Raw genomic sequence first — 27,221 nt, 5'->3', positions numbered from 1 at the left:
AAGGATACCTTGGAAATGTCTAAATGGTTCTCCGCCCGGTGTTCTTGTTGGCCCATGCACGTGTCAGCCGTGAGCTTCTCATTCAGCAACTCTGTTGTTGAAATAAATAAAGATTGGTGAGACAAACAAGTGTGAGTTACTGTGACTCTATCTCAAACAAAAAATAGTTACTTTGTTTCAGATTAATGAAACCCACTGACTAACAAATAAATATTTTTTGTAAACTTGCATAACATAACCATGCTCAGTTTATGTCCACCAATAAAAGCTGTTATAAATTTAAGGAATACTTTGTTCTACTAACTATAGATAGATACAATAAGTGATATATTGCCTAATTAGTTATAGCACGACAAATATATGTGATCAATAAATACAATTACATTTTAAACTAGATTTCAACTTTCAACTTGTGACGTGGACAAACGTGTCAAACGTCTCTGCAGAAAACGTGCCCTCGAGCACGTAGAGTATCACGCTGGAAAAAAAGAAGAGTTTTAGGGAAGAAACCATTCATGGCAAACTGGGGGGGAGATAAAGTATCGTAATTTAATCCCAAACGACGAATACATGTCTGCTCTCACTGAAATGAGTATCCACTGCATTAAATCCCAAATAATTAAACGGCTGCTTAATCATTACTTCACGTCTTAATTGTCAGACAAAACTGTAGAAAGTTCCATTTACTTGGTGAAGATGCGATTCGTATGTATACGGAAACAGCAACCGCGAAGCGGAAGTGGCGTGATTCACAGCATGGACATGTAGAAATAATAATAATAATATATATACATACATATATATATTATGCGCATACAAAAAATCAACTCATCGGAGTTAATGGGTTCTGTAAAAAAAAAAAAAGTAAGAGATCGACAAAACCACAGTGTGTTCACATCTTATCACACTTTGAAAAAAAACGAATGCCACATTGCAGGTTTTATTTTGAAGGTCTTAAACGGTAACTGTCAGCGGTATATTGTGGCGATCCCGACCCGTCGTTCCGTTTCTTCCGCTGCTGAACACTCTGATCTGCCTACGCCGTTCAAGGAAATGAGTGGATAGTGCCGTTGTTGTCAACATGTTGACATTTTTCTATTTCATTGAATTGTGAGTGACTCGGGAGGGCGTATGGAGTCCGTTGGAGGTGACAACTGGCGGAGACGAACGAGGAGCGCACGAGTTTGCAAACAGCAAACCGGGGCGAAGGCAGGCGATTCCAGCGTGCTGAGGAGTCGGAGCGTAGGCAACACGGAAGACGGCCATGACATGGAGGAGGACACTGGTCTCTTCAAGCAGGACAATTTGGAGCGCAGGGTCATGGCCCCCCGCTACCGCCTGCTGCGGGAGGTGGGACGGGGCACATACGGCGTGGTGTACGAAGCGGTGGCCCGGAAGTCCGGGGCGAAAGTTGCCGTGAAGAAACTGCGATGTGACGCCCCGGAAAACGTGGAGCTCGCCTTGCAGGAGTTCTGGGCGCTGGCGAGTCTCGAGAAACGGCATCAAAATGTGGTACAGCTGGAGGAGTGCGTGTTGCAGAGGAACGGTATGGCTCAGAAAATGAGTCACGGGAACAAACGGTCCAAACAGTACCTGCGTCTGGTGGAGACTTCCCTTAAAGGTAACTGCGTGAGCTGAGTTGGTTTTGATGTATGCCGAATTAAAGAACAACCCATAATACTTAGAAACCAATGTATTATTTAAGCAATGGGTTTAGTAGATATCCCATATACCCAAAGTAATGTTACATTCCAATATATATGAGTGTAGTTTGGACGACCTATCCCAATCAGGGAACGTTATTGTTTTTGTCGCCATGACAGACTCGCTGGGGGATGGGTAGATTTTGTGAAGGAGCTCCCGAGTCTGAGACTAAATAAAATGGAGTATGCTGAGCTGGCTTTTATTCAAACGGTGTTTTACCGATGTCCCATCTCCCCCCCTCTCTTTTTTGGCATGAAATGGTACTAACTACTAAGAGCATAACATACATCTAATAAACCACATCTGTAGCTTCGGGTCAGATGTATGTTCTGAGTTAAACATAATTGATAGATCATTATTGTTTTTTTTCTTTGCACAGGTAGCTTATCTGGAGTAGTGTGTATTATTGCATCACCGTGTGAGTGACTGATGATGTGATGTGCTTCCCTTGCAGGTGAGCGAGTGCTTGGTCCCCCAGAGGAGCCCTGTTACCTCTGGTTCATCATGGAGTTCTGCGAGGGCGGCGACCTCAACCAGTTCATCCTGTCTCGGAGGCCCGACCAGCAAACCAACAACAGCTTTATGCTCCAACTGACCAGCGCCGTCGCGTTCCTGCACAAAAACAACATCGTCCACCGAGACCTGAAACCAGACAACATCCTCATCTCGGAGAAGTCGGGCACGCCGGTCCTCAAGGTGGCAGACTTCGGCCTGAGTAAAGTCTGTGCTGGGTTAGGAAACTCCAACGAGGGAAGAGAGGGTGAAGACCAGAGCAAGAATGTTAACGTGAACAAGTTTTGGTTGTCGTCGGCGTGCGGCTCAGACTTCTACATGGCTCCCGAGGTGTGGGAGGGCCACTACACGGCCAAGGCCGACATTTTTGCCCTGGGCATCATCATCTGGGCCATGTTGGAGAGAATCACTTTCATTGACGGCGAGTCAAAGCGGGAGCTGCTGGGTTCTTACGTGAGACAAGGAGTGGACATTGTGCCGGTGGGCGAAGCGCTGCTAGAGAATCCAAAGATGGTGCTGAACATCCCACAGAAGCGCAGGTCGTGCATGTCGGACGGAGTGAAGAAACTGCTGCAGGACATGCTCGCCGTCAACCCTCAGGACCGGCCCGACGCCTTCGAGCTGGAGGTCAGAATGGACCAAGTCATGTGTGCTGTATGACCCAAAGCCCACAGGTACGTGCACGTTTGTCTTCATAGGTTTCACCCATCGAATGGTTGAATGTTCCGCTATCTGTCTTGTTTATAAATCACTGACCATCCTATTTAATGTGGAAGTACTGTTTGCATGAGGTTCACAGAGGATCGACTGATGGCGGATTTTAAAAGGCTGATAAAATAATTATAGTTCCAAGCAGAACAAAAGCATAGAGCGGATTCTGAGTTATCAAACTCGGAGTAATTAACAATTTCTTATGGTTATTTTGATGTTCAGTTCCATTGCATTTATTTATTTAGTTTAACTGGGAGAACCTTTTATCTTTTTGAAAGGGAAACGTGAAAGTGAGTTCTACCTTCATTACTTCTGTCGGCTACTGTGACTTTAATTATTTGAAAGAGAATCTTGGATTTGTTAGGGTTGCAACTAACTCATCAACATGTGCACAGAGGCTTTCAGCCAAAGTGGACCTGATCCTGTCTATGGATTCTCTATGTAAAACAGTGATGGACTGTGTGACATGCATTGGACATTTTGGAGACAGGGAGTGCAATTACTGGCAGCGGCGAGTCCATGTCGAGCGTGTAGCAGGCGTCTCTCTGACTACTGCCCCCCTAGTGGCGGCACCTCAAGTCTCTGACGCGTCGTGGCACTTCTCTGACAACTACTGCCACTGGCAGTTTGTGGCACCTACCGACACCTAGGAGAGGACAAGCGGAGATTTTATCCAAGTTGTATTTTTAAGTATCCTCCATAGGGTGGCCGGGCTCTGCTTGAGTGACCGGCTCAGGAGCTCGGACATCAGGAGGGAACCTGAGTGGAGGCGCTACTTCTTCGTGTCGAAAGGAGTCAGCTGAGGTGGTTCAGGCTTCTCATGTGGACATGGGCACGTCCAACTTTTTTTGCACTGATGTCGAGTGACATTTCCCATCCGATTTCAATGTGTCCTGTTTATATTCAAGGATTAAGGATCTACGTGTATGAAAAAAAGTTATTATTCCAGTGTTTTGCTTAGACAAACAGTGCGTCTCGTCCAAAGTAAGGTAAAACTGATAACAGCTGACAACAATGGGTGTTCCCTGGAAAATGTGGCTCCACTCACTCGGCTTCTCGATGAGTGACGTTCGCTTGCCGCGGTCCCGGCGCCTGGCTGACGCCTGCCACGCGCTTGCCACTGTGGTGCCAGTGCCACAAGGAGGAGCTCGGCCTTGCTAAACAATTAGAGCCGAGCTTCCTCCAATAACAGTATTTTGTAACGCGTCCTGTCGACGCAGAGAGAGAAAAAACACCCCAGTGTGCTTAAAGGTGTGTATATTAGTGTGTCAAGTTGGGACATCTGTAAGAATGAAATCATTCTTCTGAGAGAAGTTTCACCCCAGCTTGATTTTAGATGGCATTGGGCCAAAACTCAATTTAGGGTTTCCACAAAGGTGGATTTCCCCCCACCTTCCCCTGATTGCATTAGTGGTCTGATCTGCTGACTCAGCACGGGTAATTTCCTGACCTTAACAGGCATCTCTGTTCCATTTAATTTGAGTGACATTCAAGCCAATTCATGGTTTCAGCGTTTGTCCGAAGTAAATGTCATCATCTCAAACCATGCGATGTCATCCGTTTAATTGCTCCGCATGTCCTCAGGTCTGTTCGGGCCTGTACTTGGATGACTCGGTCGGTCGCAGACATTCGTTGAGGCGCGTTCCATGAAGTTTATTTATGCGCGTAAAAGGAAAAGATTTGCTTGTAGTGTCATGTTGGGTAACTTCAGTGACTGCTCCGAGTGTTTGTGCTCCTGTTCTGTCTTATTAAACCAAAGCACCCCCCCCCCCCCTCTCTCCGCCTTCCTGGCAGCCACACATCCATCAGCACACAGATGCCTGTGTTTTCCTGTGAGGTTTAGTGAGCATGCACTGGCTGCTCCTCTGGTTTCATACATAGATGTCAGTGTGTGTGATGGGGAGCTGCTTGTCCCTGAACTGAGCGGCCAGACTCCCTTTCTTTGGCGTATGTGTGAAAGAATCATACCCTTATCCCTTTGTTTGTTTGTTTGTTAATTCTTCTTGTGTCACGTGCCCTGCTATTGTCAGGGGATGGGTAGGAGTGCATGTTATGTGAGCGCGGGGGGGGGGGGGGGTCAGCCAGCTGACAGGCCGTCTCCTGCCGGTCAGTCTGCTGACCGCCACTGTTGCCAGTTGCAATGACAGCTGCTGTTAATCCTGCGTTTTCCTTTTGACTCATTTATTCTCCCGTATGGTGGTTATTTCTGTCAAAACACACAAGTATAATTATTAGGAATTAAAAGATTGTTGTTTGGGATTTCAATTCTTTTTGTCAGGAAGTTAAAAGGGTCATAATTCTCTTGAATGCCTATTTAATATTGCTGTGAAAACTTCTCCTTTTTTACAGTTGAACACGTCATAATAACTTTGAACACATCATAATGTAACTGATCATTTAACGCGTATCAACAGTATATTACACCACTACTGTCCTTTAAGGAATCACAGATGAGGCTTTTTCAGTCCCGACACAGATACCTGGGCTTCTGGTTTCAGCTGACTGTTACTGATCACATAATGGGAGTAAATGAGCTTCACTGTGTGTGATGGTATAATCAGTCTTTTAGTTTCTGTGGAAGGCAACATCAGCCTGACTGAAACATTGCTTTCCTAACTTTGCAAAACTAAATAAATGTACTGGATTTAGATTTGATTTTAATTGATCTCTTATCTAATCTTGTATTTGGACATGTTATCTGCATGAGAACAAACGCATGTGAATGCACAGGAGCATTGTAATGGTCGGATCATATCTGGAGGTACACTATGTGTATTGAAATACTTAGAGTACAGAATAAGTGGTAATTACAGTGGCGGCGTTGGCAGCTTGTATTTAGTATTGTACTGCATTTAAAATGTGTTTGTGATTTAGATGTTTTCTTTGACATTCTGGGTCATTATCAGGTGTGTCAAAAAAAATGGCATGTTACTTAACAGCGTCATGTTAAGTACCCTAAAGTACCCTCACCAGCATCTGACTGTTCTGTTACCGTCACGTGGCTAAAAGCCCACACGCCCTGAAAGTGATATATGGAGCTAGCGAGTTGATTTGAATGCCAACACCACAGAGCCAGCAGTATTTTAGGAAACGGTCACTATTGAGGCCAGGATTCAGATATCTAGTTGTTGTTGTTGTTTCTCTCCATAACACTGTATCTTTAATTGATTGATGTGATATAAATGAAGGCGAGGCAAGATGATGTGAAGTTGGCGTCGGGCTCGATGGATGTGATATCTCTGTTGGAGTTGTTGGGACTACTAAAGACACTTTGTCCAGTCTGTTGCCCAGTGGCGTTGGAGTGAAGGGTCTCGCACCTCATAAACAATCTTTGGCTGAGAGAAGACAGATATGATGATGATGATGATTTATTTCTAAAATAAAATGTTGTCCTACACTTTTATTTAGTTCCATGAGGCCAGTTGAAACGGGTGCACTTCAAAACCCAGTACGTTTGGGCCTGAAGGGTTAAATCTAGACTCCCAAATTCCCATGCCACATCGAATTGACGAGTCAGCACTGGCCATTAAAGCGTGATGTCTCTTCAGGGCCGCTGGATAAAGCTCTCAATCCCTGCTTGAACCCCGCTAAGTCAGTTATGTAACCTGGTGCGTGAGGACAACCTGTGAAAGCACAGCTGAGCCCCGGCGGTGTCTGTGACCGACGAGACCAGCGACTGATCATCTCAAAAACGCAGCCGACCCTCTGGCACGGCGCCGCAGGTCAGCTCCTACACAATGATGCTCATCCGCGACACGGTGGCTCACAGACTGACGCGCTGTCACACAGGAGCTGTGTTGATGTGAAGGTGGAGTTCTGACTTGGTCCGAAGGTCCAGGTGTTGTTTACGGGTTGGGCTTCAACATTCAGTTGTGATGGTTAGCGTTAGGATAAGAGACTTGGGAGTGTATTAAGTCAATGAGTGTCCTCAGAAGGATAGAAGTTCTGTGTGTGTGGGCCACGGCGCTCTGCAGTGGACATTGCTGCAGTGACTCAGCACATCTGTGTTTTATAGGCTGCTGCGCAGTCGAGTTAGCGAGGTCTCTCCAGCCGTCTCGATGCAACACACACGGCGTGTTTCAGGCTGTCGTAAAGCAGCTGGTTGCTATTGGAAATCCTCCGTCGGGCTTCACCGTCTCAAAGCTGCTGACCGACGCTCCTCAAGCACATAAATATCTAACAGGGGAGCGACACATCATTTGAGTTTAAGATCTCCGATGAATGAGTAACAGAGATTAAGCGTCATGGGGCTGAGAAAAAACAACGCTACATGTCCACCATCGTTACTTTGCACCGCAGAAGGATGAAGAAATATGTTTTTGTCCACCTAGCTCTTAACAATTTGCACAGGTTACATCTGTTACTCAGAGAAATGTCAGACACTCATGTTATACACACACAGCTGCTCGGTAATCAGATGAATCCCTCCCTAACTCTATTAATGATCCAATATGCTGCTTCCTGATTCCCTCCCCTCAGCTTTTCTTTAGCCAGACCGAAATTCACAGTATTCCAGCCACAGGCGTGTTTCTCTCTGCTCTACCGCGTCCCACACAGACGACCAGAGATAATTCTTTTCTTTCTGTTCCCCTGCAGACTGGCGTTTCTTCCGGGAGCTGCTACATCTACGCGGGTCGAACTACTTTGATCCGAAGTCTGTGAAGAAAAAAGGAGAAACAAAGGAAATGAATGCAGCGCTCCTGAAGTTTGGAAGCTGAAATGGGATTTTTTTTTCTTCTTTCTTTTGAAAACGTTTACAATGAGGTCTCCTGCCGGTTCTGACGGAGCGTTTGTCTTGCCCTGAAAATTACAATAATTAAAAAAAATGTTGTCTGCTGCTTAGCGGGAAGCTAGATTTTTGCCTCTGTCTAAGAATGGAGGTCTGGAGATATTCCCATTCGGGAACATGATGGTGACACTGCTCAACAAACCTACATTCAAGCTGATGTGCATCATTAGTTTGTGTCAGGCATTCTTGTAATATTTAATAAAAACACTGTGACATCCGATACACACTACTACTGGAAACCTCTCGCTTCATGTGGTAGAGTTTTTTTTAATTGCGTCTTGAACTTCAGTGAAGTCTGGGCCTGTTTACGTGGGATGTTTTACTTTGCTGACGGTTAAGATTGTATTCCCCATGCTTACCTGTCTTGTGGTGGCACTTTTCCTGTTGAACGCCTGTCACAACTTGTCAACAATATGGCCATGTGTTGCCCCAGTGAGAAAACACTATCGTCACCTTTTTGCCCTGTTTCTCTAAAGTTTCTCCACACATCTGTTGCTGGTTTACATTGAAGTACACTACATAGGTCGGTGATGTGCGCGTGTGAAACCTTCTGTCATGCTACGTGTGATTTTTATACTGCAATATTGAGATGAATCCAAAATATTGAGTGACTCTTCGATACATTTTATTGAGACTGTTTTGGCTAATCGAGTGAATTAAAGAGCAACTAAACTCCAGACCATTGGTTGAAGTGCTTCCAGCCTGGGAAAAAAAACGTCTCATCATTTCTATTGTTGGTTAATTTTCTTGTAACTGGTGCAGCATGACCTTCACAGCACGAGTCTTTTCTGTGGACTGCAACTTGGCAAACTACAACACCCATGGAATCGGTGTTCATGACTGATTATCTGGGGACAGCAATGTACTTTCCCACTAAAGTATGAGGATGAAGCGTTACATTGTTAAAGAAGATTTAAAAAAAGCACCACATGAACGACCCTGCTTGCTCTGTTACGTTAACAGTTCGCCAGACGGAACTGTTTCTAGATCAGCGTTCATGGCGGCCATTATCCCTGTCGCTTGGACTGTGCTAATCGCTAACATTGTGGCTATCGTTACGATGACGGTGAGATAAGAGTGAAGGAACTCGTGGTGACAAAATACAGTCCAGACTCTTGGAAGCATTTGTGAATTTGAGTTTACATGCAAGGATGCTAGTGATTAGCATTGGCGCTAAACTCTGTCGGCTTCTCTTTTGAATTTGACTTAATAGACACTTTGCTGCTTTAGGGTTCCGATGTCGTCTCATTGTTTCAACCTTTGGTGCCTTGAATTTGCTAGTCAGGTAAAATTTGGCTCAAGATCTGCTGCTGCATCTTTCTTTTCATTTGGCACCCTTAAGTACATTATTGACTGTAATTATGGTTGAGGAATGATAAACAGGATTTTCTATTATTTCCATGTGATCATTTGAGTTAAGAATATTTATATCCAGTGTTTTAGACTTGTAATGTTTTTCTGCGGACCATTTATTTGTAGAGGGAAGTCACGTTTGAAAGGGAAGTGAGTACGAAACGTTTCAACAGGTGCCGTTCATGTTAAAGGATCAAAGCTCCTCGCAGCTTCTCAACCGCGGTGAAGAGAGTTTGTTGTCGAGAAACAATCGTGACTTGTAAATCAGTCGCAGGCCTCTGAAGTCCAATGGGGAAAGCAACGGGTTTCGAACCATGTTGAAACGTGTACAGTGAACCACAGCTGAATATTGTAATTTGGTTGATAGTTTTGCCCTGAAACCAAAGGTCTGAAGTCACATGTCAACCTTACCTGGGACCCGAAATCGTGTTCTTTTGGATTGCACTACCTCGTGTTTCTGCACATTTTCTTTGCTGAGCCATAGTTCTCTCAACAAAGACATTCCTCAGTTAGCAACGACCCGGCAGGTTTCACGGCCACAGCTTTGTATGTAACGTCATCGCAGTGTGCGCGCGGTGGTCTTTGGGTTGTGATCTGTTTGGGATGCGTACCGGAGTTTTTGACTTCTGTTGTGTTGCTCGACTTCTTTTCATCTGATGCACTGTGGGAAATTGGTTTACATTCATATGGATGTTTTCACACCTTAATTAAGCTCAACACAGGCCGTGATTGCTGAGGCTCTGTGAAAAACGTACCTCAGTTGCCCACTTTAGTGCGTTTTTGATCATACGGGATTGAAAGGATCATCTTTGAGTGCAGATGCGCTAATGGTCACACTCACAGAGATTGTTTTTTCTTTCTGATTTCTGAGGAATTGCTTTTGTTTTACTTTAATTTAGAGGAATGCACTTTTAATTTCTTACAGAGATTTAGGAAAACCTTCAATCTTCCTTTTATTGTCCCTGTAGCTGCCTCTGGAGAGTTTCCTGCGTAGTTGGATTGATGTACCTAGGTCACTTGTGTTACATGCAACACTCTTCTATGCAAGTCTGCCTCTCTGGATCCACTGGAGAACAATTCAGGCCGGGCTGATACTGTTTTTAGTCCTCTCTGTGTCATCCTGACTGACTGGAACTGTACCATACCGTGTTGTGTTCAGATGACTTGACCCTTTATCTCTTGGTTATATATGACACTGAAGCTGTTTGCTTGATCGTAAACACGTTTGTTTTCTTTATTGCTGACTTTGTACATATCAGGTCACTGTTTCAATAAAGCTTGGAAATACCTTGAATTTGTGTGAGTTCTTAATATTTATGTCAGTATGGGATGTGGGCAGGCTTTCAATAAAGCTAGTGCTGACATAATCACAAGCACGACATTGAGCTAGGTGTGTGTATTTCACCTACATGTGCTCACATAATCTGGCCCAATGGGAATAACTGACAGTTATTGGGCCTGATAACTTACCTCTAGGCTTGGAGCCTAGAGGTAAGTAAATAGGAAATGCAACATCAAGGTGTCTGTTGGCCCTCACCAAAAGTCTAAATATCTAAATCTACCAAACAAAGATTTCACATTCTGTTGTATTTTTGTCATTCTCAAAAAATCCCATGGAAAGTCCCTCTCAATTTACACTGTATGGCCACTTATGGCACGTTCATGTCCTGTTGGAATTATGACATTCTGACTTGTAATAAGCATGTCATCCGTCTCTGCTCCAATGGATTTGGATGGTCTTCATGTCCAGGCTGGTTTAGTGGGTTTGGAGCTCTTCGTGGTTAAATGTTGTACAATAGTGCTACTTGTTACCCAGAGAGGCTGGAAGGAGATTTATGTTAATAAAATGTTCTGTTTCTACATAAAAACCTGTGGAGCTAACATGAGCAAAGTATGTTAGCACATCAATGTGCACACCTTACCTAGTGTTAGCACATCATTACCTGATGTTAGTACATCCTTACCTAGTGTTAGCACATCCTTACCTAGTGTTAGCACATCCTTACCTCGTGTTAGCACATCCTTACCTAGTGTTAGCACATCCTTACCTCGTGTTAGCACATCCTTACCTAGTGTTAGCACATCCTTACCTAGTGTTAGCACATCCTTACCTAGTGTTAGCACATCCTTACCTCGTGTTAGCACATCCTTACCTCGTGTTAGCACATCCTTACCTCGTGTTAGCACATCCTTACCTAGTGTTAGCACATCCTTACCTAGTGTTAGCACATCCTTATCTGATGTTAGTACATCCTTACCTCGTGTTAGCACATCCTTACCTAGTGTTAGCACATCATTATCTGATGTTAGCACATCCTTACCTCGTGTTAGCACATCATTATCTGATGTTAGCACATCATTATCTGATGTTAGCACATCATTATCTGATGTTAGCACATCCTTACCTGCAGAGATGGGCAGTATTTCTGTTACTTGTATTTGAAATATATATTTCAGTTACTTTGAGTAATTTGTATTTGATAGGGCCGATAAAAAACAAATGTAATTTGTAACAAAATACTTTAAAGTGGAGTAATTTTGTATTTTTGTAAATACTCAAAATACTTTCTCCACGAGCAGTACCCACTTATCAAGCTCCTTTTTGTTGGATTCAACACCACCCTCCCCTCTTCAGCTCCGGTTGAGAGACTTTTCTCATTTGCAGGAATAATATTCCATCCGCACAGGAGGCGGATAACACCGGAAATTTTTGAGAAGTTGGTTGCCACAGACATACGCACACGCAGACACACAAACCTGTATATATGCTCTCACTGTGCCCCTGCACCGTGTACTCACTCAGTGGTTGGGTCATCTCAAAAACCAAAATGGAAGAATTTTGATTTCATAAAGATGTTAGTGTGAACCTGTTTAAGTTACCTGTTCACTTTTGTATTGATTTACTATTTACGTTAACACTTTTATTTGTAGGCTTAAGGGTCAAATTGGCTGATGAGGCTTTTTTTTGGATGGAGTGAGTGAAACAGTTCTTCCTGTTCACCTGTTTCTCTAATTCTATGTTGGTGTGCTTCATTGCTGATGGAGAACTTCAAATGCTCGTGGCGACTGCTCCAAACACAGTAATGTTCTCATCATGGACGTAAATGAAACGTACGTAATGTTACCTTTAAATATTTACCATGCTCTTGTACTTATGGAGGACATTATTTGAGTGTTCTGCAGTAATTCAAGCTTCATATTCTCGGAGGCGTGAACTCTGACTCTGGTCTTGTTCGAATCTGGAGCTGCCTAGCCGTGATCGGTGTAATTAATCACAAACAATAGTCCTCTCATTCCCCATCAGACTCTCCCAGCGCTGAAAGGATGCACAGTTGGAATGTGACAGGCCAAACATTGTTTGGCATTCAGTATGCAAACGCAAGGATCCGCTTCCTGATTCCCACTTCTTTCCCTCTCGTTGTCCCTTCACTGCTTCTTTGGGCCCGAGGCGCTCTGCAGCCACTGTAACCAGCTCAGTCCAGATGTCTCTAACCTGTTCAACCACAGAGGTGGTTTGGAGGTCTGTACAGAGGAGAGTGTTCTGCTGTGAGGGAGAAAATATGCCTTCCCTGTGGCAATATGCTACAAAACAATGGGCTTTGACTGTTACGTTCATACAATACAACAACACACAACTACTACTAGACTCTCCACATAGCACCTTAGTATCCAGAACATTGTGTCGCTAACTGGGCTTTACTCTCCCTCTTTCCGGTCAAACATCCTTCTAAAGGGATAGTTCAGGTGTTTTGAAGTGAGGTTATATGAGTTACACTGTACTTCATAGTCACTGTATGTTGAATTGCAACAGTTTACGAAAGGGGACTAAAACCATGCATTCAAATCCACCAGACTCCTTTGAAAAAGACGCGAGACAAGGAGGTCGCTGTCTCGATTGTGTCGTAGAGGTGGAGCATTAGTTGGAGGCGATTATCTGGATTCCACCAAATAGTAGCTACGGCTATAACAAGATCACACTGAAGGCATCTGAAGAGACCAAAAGATCAACCAGCCGCCGATTCCCAAGTAGCCAATCAGTCATCACTGATGAGAAGAGCTGAGTCATTGTGTGAGCGTGATGTCAGCACATTGCACTGCACTTTTACTGCTTCTTTCTGCACTTCTGGTCACATGCTAAAACTGCATTTCGTTGCCCTAGCACACATGTAGTGAATATTGGTTAGATTCTTAATTGGATTTCTGATGATATGATACAATATAATCAAAGGGTGAGGCAGGTAATATTCTACATCTTTGAATCCCACGAGAAGTCTGTCAGCTTATCGCTCAACTCTTTGCGTGGCTGTGCGCTCCATGTCCGTTGCTTCTTAAAGACGTGCATCTTTCGAAACAGCTCACATAAATATAAAATTTCAATTAAAAAACAAAAGATGGAGTCATTTTCAAAAACAGCAGGCATTTTTGGGATCAAAAATAAACTGCGATGTGTGCATCATGATAATGAAGGAACAGTTTTACTAGTTTTTGGGCAACAATGGCAGATAAAAGTTAAGTTAAGTGGAAGCATTCACTGTTATTTAATTTGTTGAAAACAAGAGAAATAAATCCACAACGTATGAACAAAAAAAACCTGTGAGTTCATTCAATAAAAATGTGAGAGCCTGAAGATCTTAGGTTACCAGAGCAGGAACAGCCTGGTCTCTTGATTTATGAAGTGTGTTGGACTGAAACAGGGAGAAAAGATTCAGAGAGATGACGATCACCATCCAGTCAACCTTTCCCCCTTCAAGGCGACAGGTGTGGCTCTGCTGTCGCTCAGCTTGACATTTGACACAGTTCTTCCTGGTTGTCAGCAGAAACCTTGTGGTGACGCTGGAATCAAAGGGAGCCCTTTCTCTTTCACCGCTCTCTTCTATTCATTATTATTTTTTAGGTTTGTGTGTAAAAAATTAATACATAATAACGTTTTAATACACATAATTATAATTCCTATTAGTATTATTATAGTAATTATATTATTACTATTATTATTATTACTATTATCACCCATACTTACACATTGCTCTGGTCCCATTTCGTATTTGACAAACTTACAAACACAAATAAATTACTACATATGTTCTCCTGCAAAACAGCTGAATAACCTCTTCATTTGTGTACCTCCGTGTGTGTGTGTGTGTGAGGACAGCTGCTGCTGCTGCTGACGACACAAACGCCTCAGGCAAAAAGATGGACAACAGTGCCACCAAGGGGTGGAGTAGCTGTACTGCAATGCGTTCATTTCCATTTACGTCTGGGATTCAAACAAGCAGAACTGAATAAAACGGATGAATTAAAAAAGAACATTTAAGAATGACACATTGTCGACTGTATTTGCTATTGTTTCTGGGGATTTGGGGGGTTTAATAATCTGAGGAAGAGTTCTGTGAAAACACACAATTTGGGAGGTTTCCACAGTGACATTGTATGAATGAGCACACATTTTCATCACGTTAGCTCTGAACGTTACATCCATTCATGTAAACATCTGATATGGATAGAAAGCATGAAATATAAATGTACATATATGTATGAAAGATGTGGAACATTTTAAACTTTTAATGGAGTTTCTCGTGAACATTTCTGAAAATATATGGACGGTATGAATGAAAGAAGTGATGGAGTGATGTCCTGATTGAGCTGAAGGTTTTTATGGTTGAATAAGGTTCCTCCAAAATGTGAACAAAGAGTTTTTGGCATCGAAGAACAAAAGAAAAGAAAATATTAGGATAGGTGAGGGAAGCTGCTTAACTGTACATTTATTGACATTTATTAATATTGTTTCTGCCAGTTTGACAGTGAGTGAACAGCAGTCATTCACATCCTGACGTGTCGTTGGTCTATGACACGCATGCAAACACATTAATAGTGTTGATTTACACTGAATATAATCATGTAAACTGGGTTATACTCAGATGTATTGAGGTGGGTTTATTTGTCTTAAAGGGGATTGTATTCACATTCTTGCCACCTGGGGGCAGCAGAATGCTGACAACACAATGTTAGCTGTGTCCTGAAATGACAGAGAACAAACTCCGTTGTGAGCAGTGAACTGTGATTTACGAAATCAATGCATTTCATTGATCTTGCGTCATCGCTGACAGAGAAGAACCACAACGAGAGTTTTCCCATCTATGAAATATGACTCATTGCATTGTGTGATTGTTAGCAGACGCGATACTTTCTGCTTCTTCCTCATTTTTGTAGGCACTATATGGCAGTGGCGGGCCGTCAGGGCCAGCTGGGCCTTCCCTGCTGGCCTAAACATAATCACAAAGTTATAGCTATTTCATAATTAAATATATATATATATATATATATATATATATATATATATATATTAATAATTATATATATATATATATATATATATATATATATATATATATAATGTAATTGTTTTTCACAAATACACTACATGTATTATAATATTTTTTCCCTATTAGCTTATGTTGTCATTGAGCAGCTCCTGTCGAGCTAACCCTCCAACGCTGCTTTAATGCTCTTTATCCAATCAGATCTCACCTCTCTCTCTCTCTCTCTCTCTCTCTCTCTCTCTCTCTATCTTATTTCTCTCGTCTCTCTCTTCGCTGGCGTAATGACAATTTTCACGGCCGCCACTGCTCTATAGATCCAAAAATTCTGACATTCAAATAAATAGTGGTGTTTAAATACAGTGTGTATAATCAAGGAGACAATTCATTCATTCAATTTTCTTTTTTTTTTTACACGCACCCTCATTTACAAGGACATCGAGTCAATTGCAAAACTATCATAATCTGGTGTACAGAAAAGTATTGTTGCATCTTTAACGAAGCCTCCAGCTTTGTGATCGGCCTGGGAGTTTGGATTCTTCTCCAGTCCACCGCCTGTGACATCAGAACCTGGACTGTATAAATGAACAAAGGCAGGCACCTTGAATAAACACATGTACGCTCTTGTCCAGAGGAGGAGGACTGAGGAGAAGAAGGGAGGGAGACTGCAGCACAAGAGGCAGAGGTAAGGACGATGGACAGAAGGGACACCCAGCTGCTCTGCTCTCTGCTGCTGTGTATCATCACTCAGGTGAGACACGTACCAATGTCCTCTCTGTAAATTGGGACGACCGTCTGTCTGTTGTAATGACATTATTTTAAGATGTTATCAGAGTATTTCCGTCATCTGCACGGAAATGTGGTGGGCTTTAGTTTGCATAGGGGAACGCTGGCTCTCACTTTTGGGCAGGGGATGCCCCCGTTGTTTCCATAATGCCATCAATCGTCATATGAGGGGAATCATAGTCATACTGTATACTGGTATACTGATAATTATGTAAATATTGTATTTTTAGTTATTATTATTATTATTATTATTTAGTCATGAGTTGCTGTTTTTATGCACATAATGTTTAATTGACGTTTTGTTTTTATGTGTGTTACCGTTTTGTTACATTTTTCATGCTTGATACAATAATGGCTTTTTTAAAACACAGTTAAAATGCAACTAATATAGGATAAAATATTCAATTACAAGCATGTATACCTAGATACCTACATACATACAAAAATGTACACACACACACACACACACACACAGAAGCACACACACATACAGAAGCACACATACACATGCATGACACTCAAACAAGAACTAAAACACAGAGCCAAAATAAAACTAAATAAAGTGAAACAGAAAGTGTTTATTAAAAAGCCTAACCCACAGAAATGAGTGTTCAGCAGCCGGTTATACCAAACCACAGACTCAATAGATGTGATAGAATGAGGAAGACTGGAAGTTAAACTGAAACTCATTCGCTTCACTCTTCTGAATCAGTCAATGTGTTTTGCCATTGTGTAACTGCCCCTCTGCCACGACTCCAGTCGTGATGTGACGAACATCTCGTTTCACTATGATAAACGAAAGGTTCAGAGAAGCTCATCTAATCACCTATAAGACAGCATCGTGCAGTCAGATTATTTGACGGTGTCTGTCAAACAATCTGACTGCCTGTCAAACAAATGAGGTGAAAGCCCTAAAGGATGTGGGCTTCCACATCCTTTAGGGCCGCACCCTTTGTTGTAGAAAAGGAAACTGACTTACTGGAACTATGTGAGATGATGATTCCAGCTGAAAGTCACACCCTATGCTTTCACATGGGGCTGTCCCAAGAAACCCTCCTGTCCCATGCCCCAAAGTGAGTGATTATGAGATTATTTTAGAATCGCATGACTCTTTAACATGCATAACTGAGCGGGCCAAGTGGGCAGAGACCCAGGGGCCTAAAGTGTACAACTACAACAAAAGTGAAAAAGCAACCATAACACAAAAGAGCAACACAAAGAGGCTCAGTGACTCTAAAGTCCGCTTGTCTTTCTCCCATGTGGAGACGTATCTCCGCTTATGCTCTTAATGCAACTGTCACTTGTATGAACTTGTGTACAGCTGCTTAGGAATACACATGACGCACACTGAGTCCTACAGTTGAACTTCAGTATAGCGTGTGGAGACCAGATTTATGATATTTCCAAAATCCAAAATCCCCAAAAACTATGAAAAGGTTGTGTGTCCTGCTTGAAAAGGTCAACAGTTTTGACTGGAGCTATTTTTCTTCAGTCGAAACACCCGCCTTGGGGCCAAATCCACTCCAGCACAACAGTTATTATAATACCGGTTGAGCCGCAATTCAAACGGAGAGCGCAACATACCACTGAGCGAAAGCAGAAACAGCCGCTGCGCTCTGTCACCCTGACTTCAGGTGTGGTGCCAGCTGTGCTCGGGGCCCTGCCGGTGCCCGCCCACCCCGCCGCGCTGCCCTGTTGGTGTTCCCATGCTGTTCGACGGCTGCGGGTGCTGCCAGGTTTGTGCCGTGCAGGAAGGCGAGGCCTGCACCGACCGGTTGCCCTGTGACACCCGGCGAGGGCTGCAGTGTGACTACAGCGCCAGCTTCCCCGGAGGGCCGGGACAGTGCGTCGGTGCGAACACAACGCACTCACACTGACGCAGATTTGGTTTGGGTTGGAGCTGCAAGAGCCGTGCTAATGCTGACATAACCGCAACTGCTATGCCTCTGCTATGCTAATTACCATGAAATCACTTGTTTGTACTTCCTTTGTGTTACCTGTAATCGCTTAAAGGCAGGGTTGGTCATCTTCTTCAAAAGTAGTTCTGATTTTCAATCAAAAATAAATAAATTGTCATTATATCCAGACAGCAATCAGTTAAACAAATGTGTGGATTAAAAAAAAGGTAACTGTACCTGTCAGAGGACTGTAATTTGTTCTGAATGAAATGATTGTCTCTCTACCTGTCTCTCTACCTGCTTGTCTCTCTACCTTCCTGTCTCTCTACCTTCCTGTCTCTCTACATGTCTCTCTACATGTCTCTCTACCTGCTTGTCTCTTTACATTCCTGTCTCTCTACATGTCTCTCTACCTGGCTGTCTCTTTGCCTGTCGGTCTCTTTACCTCCCTGTCTCTCTACCTGCTTGTCTCTCTACATTCCTGTCTCTCTACATGTCTCTCTACATGTCTCTCTACCTGCTTGTCTCTCTACCTGGCTGTCTCTTTGCCTGTCTGTCTCTTTACCTTCCTGTCTCTCTACCTGCTTGTCTCTTTACATTCCTGTCTCTCTACATGTCTCTCTACATGTCTCTCTACCTGCTTGTCTCTCTACCTGGCTGTCTCTTTGCCTGTCTGTCTCTTTACCTTCCTGTCTCTCTACCTGCTTGTCTCTTTACATTCCTGTCTCTCCACATGTCTCTCTACATGTCTCTCTACCTGCTTGTCTCTCTACCTGGCTGTCTCTTTGCCTGTCTGTCTCTTTACCTTCCTGTCTCTCTACCTGCTTGTCTCTTTACATTCCTGTCTCTCCACATGTCTCTCTACATGTCTCTCTACCTGCTTGTCTCTCTACCTGGCTGTCTCTTTGCCCGTCTGTCTCTTTACCTCCCTGTCTCTCTACCTCCCTGCATGTATTCTGTCTGTCTTCCACAACCTGCTAGCTTGATGGCTGTGAGTATTAACAGCAGCCATGTTTTGTTCTCTATGATCATTTTGGAGAAGTGACTTTGAAGGAAGGCCTGAAGGGAACTTATGGAACGAGTGCTGCTAGCTACTTTTATTGGAAAAGACCAGGCTGTGTCTTTAGGATGGATCCTTTTTAAAACTATACGTTCGCTAGTTTCTCAAGATTATAGCTTTAAGTCATTTGTTAAATGTTCTGCTTTTCTTACATGAAAGCAAACTGAATATCTCTGAAGCACAACCTGAGCCTGCTGGTAACGGTATCACTACTGCGATAAAAGAACAACCCAGTCGGCAGATTTTTTTTTAGCATTGTACATTCCTTAGGTTTTTGAAAATATGACTACTGAAATAAGACTAGTCGCTGATGGGATGAATGAAGACCATGGTTTGTGCTGAAATAATATCGTAATAACATAAAAACTGTAACAACATAAAATAACACTGTAACGTAACAACTGTAGCGCGTTTAACTTTACGCTTCCTCTAAACACATTTAGTGTACTTTCTTGCTTGTTCTACTCATTATTATACCACATAACCTTCAATAACAGTCGCTCCACATTCAACATATCCAGGATTTTTTTTTAAAAGTACAATGTTAGAAATGTTTGGGGTAAATGGGCTGGACAGAAGTACTGCTAGCATACTTGCATACAGTATTCTGTTACCAATACTTATACTGCCGCTGCAACTATTGATAGTAGTGATGTTGCCTTCAGCTACTATGAGGCAACCGCTGATATCACTATTTCCTCATCTTGAAAAAGAAGCACATCCTCTCTGATTCCCGTTCTTAATTTACCTGCATCCTCTTCAGCGGACAACATTATGGAGCATTATGAAGCATTTCCTGTAGGTTATTTGTCTGCACATGTCTCCCATAGCTCACCTCAAACTTGGCACACACTTGATGCAGTAAGTGTAAACTTTCCACGCACATACCATTCCCTTCCCGGCCTTCTCCCCTTGTCGTGATCAGATCGGAACGAGCTTGGCTGTGAGGTGAATGGCAGGAGGCTGGAGGAGGGACAGGCATTTCAACCGTCCTGTGCCCAGCTCTGCCACTGCCTTGGGGGAGGGGTGACCTGCGTGCCCCTGTGCAGCGATGATCTGCAGAGGCCCGCTGATACGTGCCACAACCCTCAGCTGGTGCGACTACCGGGACGCTGCTGCAAAGAGTGGTTGTGTGAGGGCCTGGACAACAGCATTTCCTCAAATCCATCAGCAGGTAATGGGGTTGATGATAAGCGACAGCAGACACATACGGCTGGAAGCATATCAACAGAGGTTAGGTGATCAGAAAGGTACTTGCTGTTATACAGTCTGGCTGTTAAGAGTCATATAAAGAAGTTACATTACTCAATTAAAGCTATTTGAAGGCTTCAGAGGCGTCTCATCCCTGCCAGTAAAAGACTGAAGGAATCGGCCCCTTAATGCATACCAATCATAGCAGAGCATCGGCAACGATCCGTCTCTGCTCCAATGACTCATCAGTGGTTTCAGGTGGTCTTCATGTCCGGACTGGTTTCGTGGGTTTGGACCTCTTCTTTGTTAAACATTGTGCGATAGTGATACTTGTGACACAGAGAGGCTCGAAGAAGATATATGTTTAAATAAAGCAATCAAATATTACGTTTCCCTATAAAAACCTGTGGAGCTCGCGTGAGCAAAGTCTGATAGCGCGTCATTCATTACCAGTAGCGTCATCACCTCAATGCTACGCTACTAAAGCTATGTTACATATATACACACGCTGTTTTACCTTTTTGATGATTGTAACTCGTCCCCTTTACATCGATAGCTTTAGCGTCTATCTTACTCTTTTAAATCTGTTTTCACTGCTGAACTAGTCCGACATAGTTTGACATAGTTTAGCCAGGGGTCAATTGGATGATTTTCAGCTGTTTCCTTCAAGGCATCTTTTAAATGCAGGCCAGCGGGTGTTCAAACACATGGACAAGAGTCAATATCATCATGTTTAAGGTCACTGTTGGGTTGTGGCGAAATAAACAGATTTCATTTCCAAAGAGGTGTCTGGAAGCTCAAGCATCTGTGTGAAACATCTGTGAGCGCTATTCTTAGGAAACCGACCTCGCCCTTGCAGCAGTTTACAACATTCCAGTCTTGCGTATGTGCTGCATTTTCTGGCTTATGAGCTTTCATCAAAGCTGTCCTTTTTAAACAGCTTTCAGCTCGCTGCAGAGAGCAACTATTTTCCTCTTCTGTTTTTTTTTCTCCTTCCAGCTGAGCAGACGCGTCAGGACTACGGTCGCGGGCTGTCTGGCCCGTCTTTTGGCTCCATGTCCAACTGCATCGAGTGGACTTCAGACTGGAGCCCCTGCTCCCACAGCTGTGGCCCAGGTGTCTCCGCCCGCAACACAAACAGGAACTGGGCTTGCCGGCTGCAGACTGAGACCAGACTGTGCCAGGTCAGGCCGTGCCAGACTCTGATGCTCCGGACGCTGCAGCCGGTCAGTGCATAATCCACTTAATGGAGTTAATTAGTGACAGTCACCGGTCCTGGTGAGCAAACAAGAACGTGTATAGCATTTACATTTGACCTCAAACTATATGGAACTCAATATCATATAAATGAAGATATTACATACAATGTCATCTGAAAATACTCTAAAAAATCAAACTGTTTATTAAAGAATCCAAACTTATAGGCTATTAGAATGATTCAATAACTTCGGTCACTATTATAAAACGTTATTTCCTCATGAGTGTTTTAGGACTTAATTTGTATTCTTGTCCCTTCTGTTTAAAATATTGTTTTCCAATTTCTTTTCTCACCATAGTGGCTATTTCCTCCCGAAACACTCATTTCATAATGCCACTTGTAATGGACAGAGTTGTTCTCACCGTATGAAGCCCAAATTTACCGCTTTGTCCTCCTCTTTAAAAGGTTTGGTAATCCTCTCAATAAGCAGTTTGAGACCCTGAAAGCCTGTTCCAGGCGTCATCCTCTCCTAACAATATGCAAAAAGGCCTCTTCTCTGACAACAAGTTGTTTTTTTCCCCAGTTGAACAACTGAGGTTTGGTCTATAACTATATCCTGTAGCTGGTGGCCACTGAGAAGTTTCATCTTAAGTTTTCTTCAAAGGGCATTTCAATGTGTGCAGAAGATGGTCAGCATCGCTCATGGCGACCACAGTTACTATCTTCTCTAAAATAAATACTAAATAGCTAATTGAACCAGCTGCCCAGTTGGCATCAAATGTGTCCCATCAGCTTTAATTGCCGAAGGCTTTGACATCTGTACTGTTGTTTTCCCCACACTCAGGACACTATATATGTAGCGAGTGCGGCTGTCCCCTCCTGGTGGTTTCTGAAGTCCTCTTGGCTGAACCTGCTAAGAGGAATGTGATTGACTGATGCTGAGTTCACACCCGAGCGACACGAGCAACAAAACGGACAAGCATGGCCAGCTGCATTGTGAACAAGTCACTGTGGAAGTGTTGTTGTTTTTTAAAAGATGGAATAAAACAAAACCGTATGATCTGTTTACACTTGACTCATTGGTCACTGGAACGCGAAACTTAAGTCCAGCTTAACTTAAGTCCAGCTCAGCTTTGATTTTTAGCGCGTCACACAAGTGTTGGGTGTCAATTTGTAGCTTCATTTCAACGGCTTTACTCGAAAAGGACTTGTGGTGAGGCGCGGTCACAACAACACAATAATGAACAGGGATACAATGGATCACTCTTCTCCTTCCCGATACAATACATGTCATGCTATATGGCAAGATAAGTGTCAGATAATGGTAAAACTATATCCATCGCTGGATTGTAACAACAGTAACCACGTAACTCCAATGCTTCCTGTCTCTGTGTATTTCAGGGTTCGGGGGGGTGCGAGAGCAGCTACAGTTCACCTCTGTCCATTCAGCTCGAGCAGCAGGGCTGCTGGAGCACCAGAGCCTACCGTCCCAGGTTCTGCGCCTTGACCTGTCCGGAGGGACGCTGCTGCAGCCCCTCACACACCAGGACAGTGCGGATGGTTTTCCGTTGCCCCCAAAACCGGCTCACGCAGCAGCAGGTGATGGTGGTCGAGTCCTGCTCCTGCAGCATCTCCAACTGCCGAGCGTCCGCAGCAGCCCGCAGTATCCCAATGTGGCCGTGAGCTGCGCGCATCCGGACACAAGAGAGATGGGCGGGACCCGTCTGTGAGGAAAGTGAGCAAACGTGGTGACGCACGACAGATGAACTGTATGGAACTATTGCAATCAGGATGGGAGACTTGGACATTCGACAATAGCTGTTATAGTGAGAGTATCAGGATAATAAATCCAGCAAATTCAGAGTTTTCTAAATGGGCTAAATGTATGTAGTGAGATTTATGAAGTTATCCTTATGTAGATTTAAAAAGAACAAGAGGTATAGCCCCATTTTGTTACATTTCTATGCAACTTCAAGTGAATGCTCGTGTCTGCTGTCCATCAACATTCAATATCATTGGGTTACAGTGTTGATGTCAAAGTTGCCTGTGTGTTGTGTTGTGGGAATCTACTGCAATGAGCATGAAATGTAGTGTAATGTAGTGTAATGCTGAGCAGCTATTGGCCCGGCCCGGTTTGCCCCATCACTTTTTGACCATTAAAAAGAAAAACACCTTTTTTATTTTAAAATGTAAATCAAATAACGACAGTTTTGTTGTTTAGCTCAAATGACTGAAAGATACTGTCACAGTTAACACACAGATGGCTAACGTATAGGCCGACCCCACACAAGAAAACTACACGGTAGCAGTTATTCTGTTATTCTGGTATTCCGCTCTCATAGTTTCAACAGTTTCGTCGATGTCTGTGTTTTCTCCACCTTTGTTGTTTGGCTTTTCTTTTCTCTTTTTATAACTGATTTCTTCACATTTAGATTATTTAGACCACATAATAAAGATGAACCACATAATAGAGATGCTGAATTCTTCACCAGGAGGTCTTCCTCACTCTCCAAGTCCTCTTGTCACTGGTGTGACTCAGCAAAAACCTCTGCAGCACAAGAGCAGATAAGTCCATTTTACATGTTTATGACACAATTCAATTATTACCATAAACCATAAATATGACTTGAGAGGACTCGGAAGTGACTCAAGAGTGCTCTCCAAGTTATGGAAATATGAATGTGCATATCCCTGGATGCCACACATGAATGGTACACCTTTCTGGAAAGCTTCCAACCTACAGAATCCCTTGAGGGGCGAAGCCTCAGCAAGATATCAACCACAATGAAATATGACTTATACATGAAACGATATTCCACGTGGCCTAGCTTTGCATGTATTGGTGCATCTGCTTTTCTGTGTTCTATCATCAACCAATAAACCAGTAACACATATATGAACCTCTTAACTAGTCTCATCCTTCGGGTTGTGCTTCAAACGGACGATGGAGTTGTTTCTTTGAACGTAAACGAACTGACGCTGAGTTGGCATGAAGCCGCCGACATGAAAATGTCCTCATTAGTCGCCTCGGAGCATGAAAACACACGTCCACCGCCAGGTTGGACACGATTTACAGATAACAGGAGGGGTGGTTTGATAGTAATGGAGTAATATGAAACTGGAGCCAAGAAAGAGTCAATTGTGTAGGATTTCTGGAGGATATATGTTTCAATATAATCATCTAACTAACCCTCATCTACGGAGAGAGCAGGTCCTCTTCAATATGTTTCTACACGAACACAAACCGGACAAACCAAACCCTTGAGAGGGGTTTTTTACATCACCTGAAGGCCACAGGTGATGTAAAGGCCAGCACACCTGGAAAGAAAGGTGTCAGCTCTTCACATGATACAGATTCACTTATCTGAGTGCGCTCTCTCAAACCTGAGGATGCATTCTCAATGTCTTTCTCAAAGATCTGATTCGGTTTCCTGAACAAAGCCTGCAGTCAATAAGAAACCTGTTGTCTGTTTAATCAAGAGCACAAATGTTAGTGTTATTTATGACCAGTATGAATAGTATTAATTGGAATCCTGGCACTCCTTTTGTAATCTGTGTTTGACAAGAGGGAGGTGGGTGTGAGAGTGAGTTCAACAGGCATGGAAGTTTGATATCCTTACTACTTGTAAGTTAATGATACATTGCAATACCTGGGTAACGTTCAATAAAAAATAAAATTAAAAAAAAACTGTATTTCTTCAACAATGCGCGTGCAGCCTGGTCTGTCATGACATGCCGAGGTGATGGAAATGACTTCACAGGATGTGGGCTGTGCTCTCGTTAAAGATCTGAGGGCTCGATTTGTAATTGTTGTTTTCTATTTCCAAGCGTGCCGCGTGGCTCTCCGTGTCTAACTGCCGCCTCCGGAGACCGGGAAGTGGGCGGGCGCCTGGCTGCTTTCCCTTCCAGCGGAGCTGCGACGCACACGCAGCAGCAGCAGTAGCAGCAGCAGCAGCAGCAGTAGCAGCAGTAGTGGTGGTGGTGGTGGTACCTGGAGGAGACGTGTGGTCCGCGCGAGTCGGCCAGCAACATGTTTGTAAACGACACGCGCGCACTCTGCGAGAGCATCAACCTGAACTTCACGCACGGCTTCCTGCCGCCCGTCTTCGTCTCCGTGTTCGTCGTCGGGACGCTGTCCAACGTCTTCGGGCTGCGGAGCGTGTGCACCAGCTGGAGCAAGATCGGGAGCATCAACGTCTTCATGTTCAACCTGGGGGTCGCGGACCTGCTGTACCTGGCCACGCTGCCCTTCCTCGTGTGCTACTACGCCAACAACAGCCAGTGGAAGTTCGGCCAGACGTTCTGCAAGGTGACGCGCTTCTGCTTCAACCTCAACCTGTACGGCAGCATCGGCTTCCTCACCTGCATCAGCGTCTACAGGTACCTGGGCATCGTGCACCCCATGTGGGTCATGGGCAAAATCACCAGCCGCCACTCGCTGGCCATCAGCGCCCTGGTCTGGCTGCTCGTCATCATCCAGATCCTGCCCGACATGTTTTTTGAGAAGAACACTCCGACGTCACTGGAATCGTGTTACGACACCACGTCCAACGAGCTGGTCGGCGACTACCTGCCGTACAGCATCGGCTGGACCGTCACCGGGTTCGCCGTGCCGCTCGTCGTCCTCCTGGTCTGCTACGGTCACGTGGTCTCGGTGCTCTGCAGGAACGCCAACGTCAACCCTCTGCTGAAGCAGCGCTGCTTGAAGCTGGTCGTGATCCTGCTGATCCTCTTCTCCGTCTGCTTCATCCCCTACCACGTGTTCCGAAACCTCAACCTGATGACCAGGGTCCTGAAGAAGAGCGACATCTGCCGCGCGAGCTTCCGCGACATCTACATCGCGCACCAGGTGTCCCGCTGCCTGGCGTGTCTGAACAGCGCCATCAACCCGCTCATTTACATCGTGGGGAACGACGAGTTCCTCATGAGGCTCCATCACCTCAGACGGAGGGCCCGGCAGTCCCTGGCCGGCATGACGGGAGCCGTCCTGTACCGCAGGCCGATGGACGTGGACCCGGACTCCCCGTCGGACACTCGTTTGAATAACTCCGAGCTGATGAAAAGTTGAGACGCACACTCGGGTTCACCGGAGGTGAGCTGATGGCGCGCGCGCACCGCCGGAACTCCCTTATGGTCGGGAGCAAAGTACAATGATGGCCGGTCTATGCAGGATATGAAGCATGTTGTCTGCCATAAGTCAGGTGTCAGCAGCGGAGAGACACACACACACACACACACACACACACACACACACACACACACACACACACACACACACACACACACACACACACACACACACACACGCAGGACGTAGTCTGTCTGCTGCAGCTGATCGCAGAGGACAGATGTTATTTGCAGCTGGAGCTCATGTTTGTGTTGTATAGTGTTGCATGTTGTACAGAAGCGCTGTTCATATGATGCACGCTGTTTTATTGCTGTGATTGCTCTGTGCAGGACGCGTGTCCACTGCGCGTATCGTGTCTCGAGCTCGATGGAGACATATTGCACGATGGCAGACTTTACCTCTGCACTGTTGCAGGTGAAGCTTGTGAAGCGCACGCGTTGACTGCTCCCTCGGCTCTGTTTCTTCAAAGTGATGGGAGAGATATTCTCCAGCTCAGCTAAAGCTAAAATACCATGCTGGAAAAGAAAGTCCTGTACGAAGATGTTTACTAGCATGAAAGTACAGAAGTATTATCAA

At 44.2% G+C, this 27,221-nt stretch overlaps 3 protein-coding genes across 3 annotated transcripts; all 3 read left to right on the top strand.

Moving 5' to 3' along the window:
* Window positions 1-910: 910 nt before the first annotated feature.
* On the top strand, window positions 911-7,956 carry LOC137796689 (serine/threonine-protein kinase 35-like). Its single transcript, XM_068594769.1, has 3 exons — window positions 911-1,621; window positions 2,159-2,891; window positions 7,525-7,956. The coding sequence occupies exons 1-2, from the start codon at window positions 1,132-1,134 to the stop codon at window positions 2,875-2,877; spliced, it is 1,209 nt and encodes a 402-aa protein (XP_068450870.1). The 5' UTR covers window positions 911-1,131; the 3' UTR covers window positions 2,878-2,891; window positions 7,525-7,956.
* Window positions 7,957-8,777: 821 nt separating this feature from the next.
* On the top strand, window positions 8,778-24,477 carry LOC137796038 (CCN family member 5-like). The gene is made up of 7 exons (XM_068593673.1): window positions 8,778-8,783; window positions 13,765-13,897; window positions 16,038-16,135; window positions 17,805-18,021; window positions 20,054-20,302; window positions 21,319-21,545; window positions 22,919-24,477. Exons 1-7 carry the CDS (start codon window positions 8,778-8,780, stop codon window positions 23,198-23,200), a joined length of 1,212 nt encoding a protein of 403 aa, XP_068449774.1. The 3' UTR covers window positions 23,201-24,477.
* A 770-nt stretch (window positions 24,478-25,247) lies between these two features.
* Window positions 25,248-27,221, top strand: LOC137796696 (P2Y purinoceptor 1-like). The gene has a single exon (XM_068594777.1). The coding sequence runs from the start codon at window positions 25,548-25,550 to the stop codon at window positions 26,583-26,585; it is 1,038 nt and encodes a 345-aa protein (XP_068450878.1). The 5' UTR covers window positions 25,248-25,547; the 3' UTR covers window positions 26,586-27,221.

The sequence above is a fragment of the Clinocottus analis genome, unplaced genomic scaffold, assembly GCF_023055335.1.
Source record: "Clinocottus analis isolate CAN_PGR_092001 unplaced genomic scaffold, fCliAna1.0.p SCAF_3, whole genome shotgun sequence".
In the NCBI taxonomy this organism is placed as follows: Eukaryota; Metazoa; Chordata; class Actinopteri; order Perciformes; family Cottidae; genus Clinocottus; species Clinocottus analis.
The sequence above is the reverse complement of the archived record's forward strand: the minus strand, read 5'-3'. Positions and strand labels throughout refer to the sequence as shown.

Coding starts and splice junctions, on each gene's coding strand:
- LOC137796038 (XM_068593673.1), top strand. Junction 16,136..17,804: donor TGCTGTGTATCATCACTCAG/GTGAGACACGTA, acceptor CCCTGACTTCAG/GTGTGGTGCCAGCTGTGCTC. Junction 18,022..20,053: donor AGGGCCGGGACAGTGCGTCG/GTGCGAACACAA, acceptor TGTCGTGATCAG/ATCGGAACGAGCTTGGCTGT.
- LOC137796696 (XM_068594777.1), top strand. CDS start 25,548: ATGTTTGTAAACGACACGCGCGCACTCTGCGAGAGCATCAACCTGAAC.
- LOC137796689 (XM_068594769.1), top strand. CDS start 1,132: ATGGAGTCCGTTGGAGGTGACAACTGGCGGAGACGAACGAGGAGCGCA. Junction 1,622..2,158: donor GGTGGAGACTTCCCTTAAAG/GTAACTGCGTGA, acceptor CTTCCCTTGCAG/GTGAGCGAGTGCTTGGTCCC.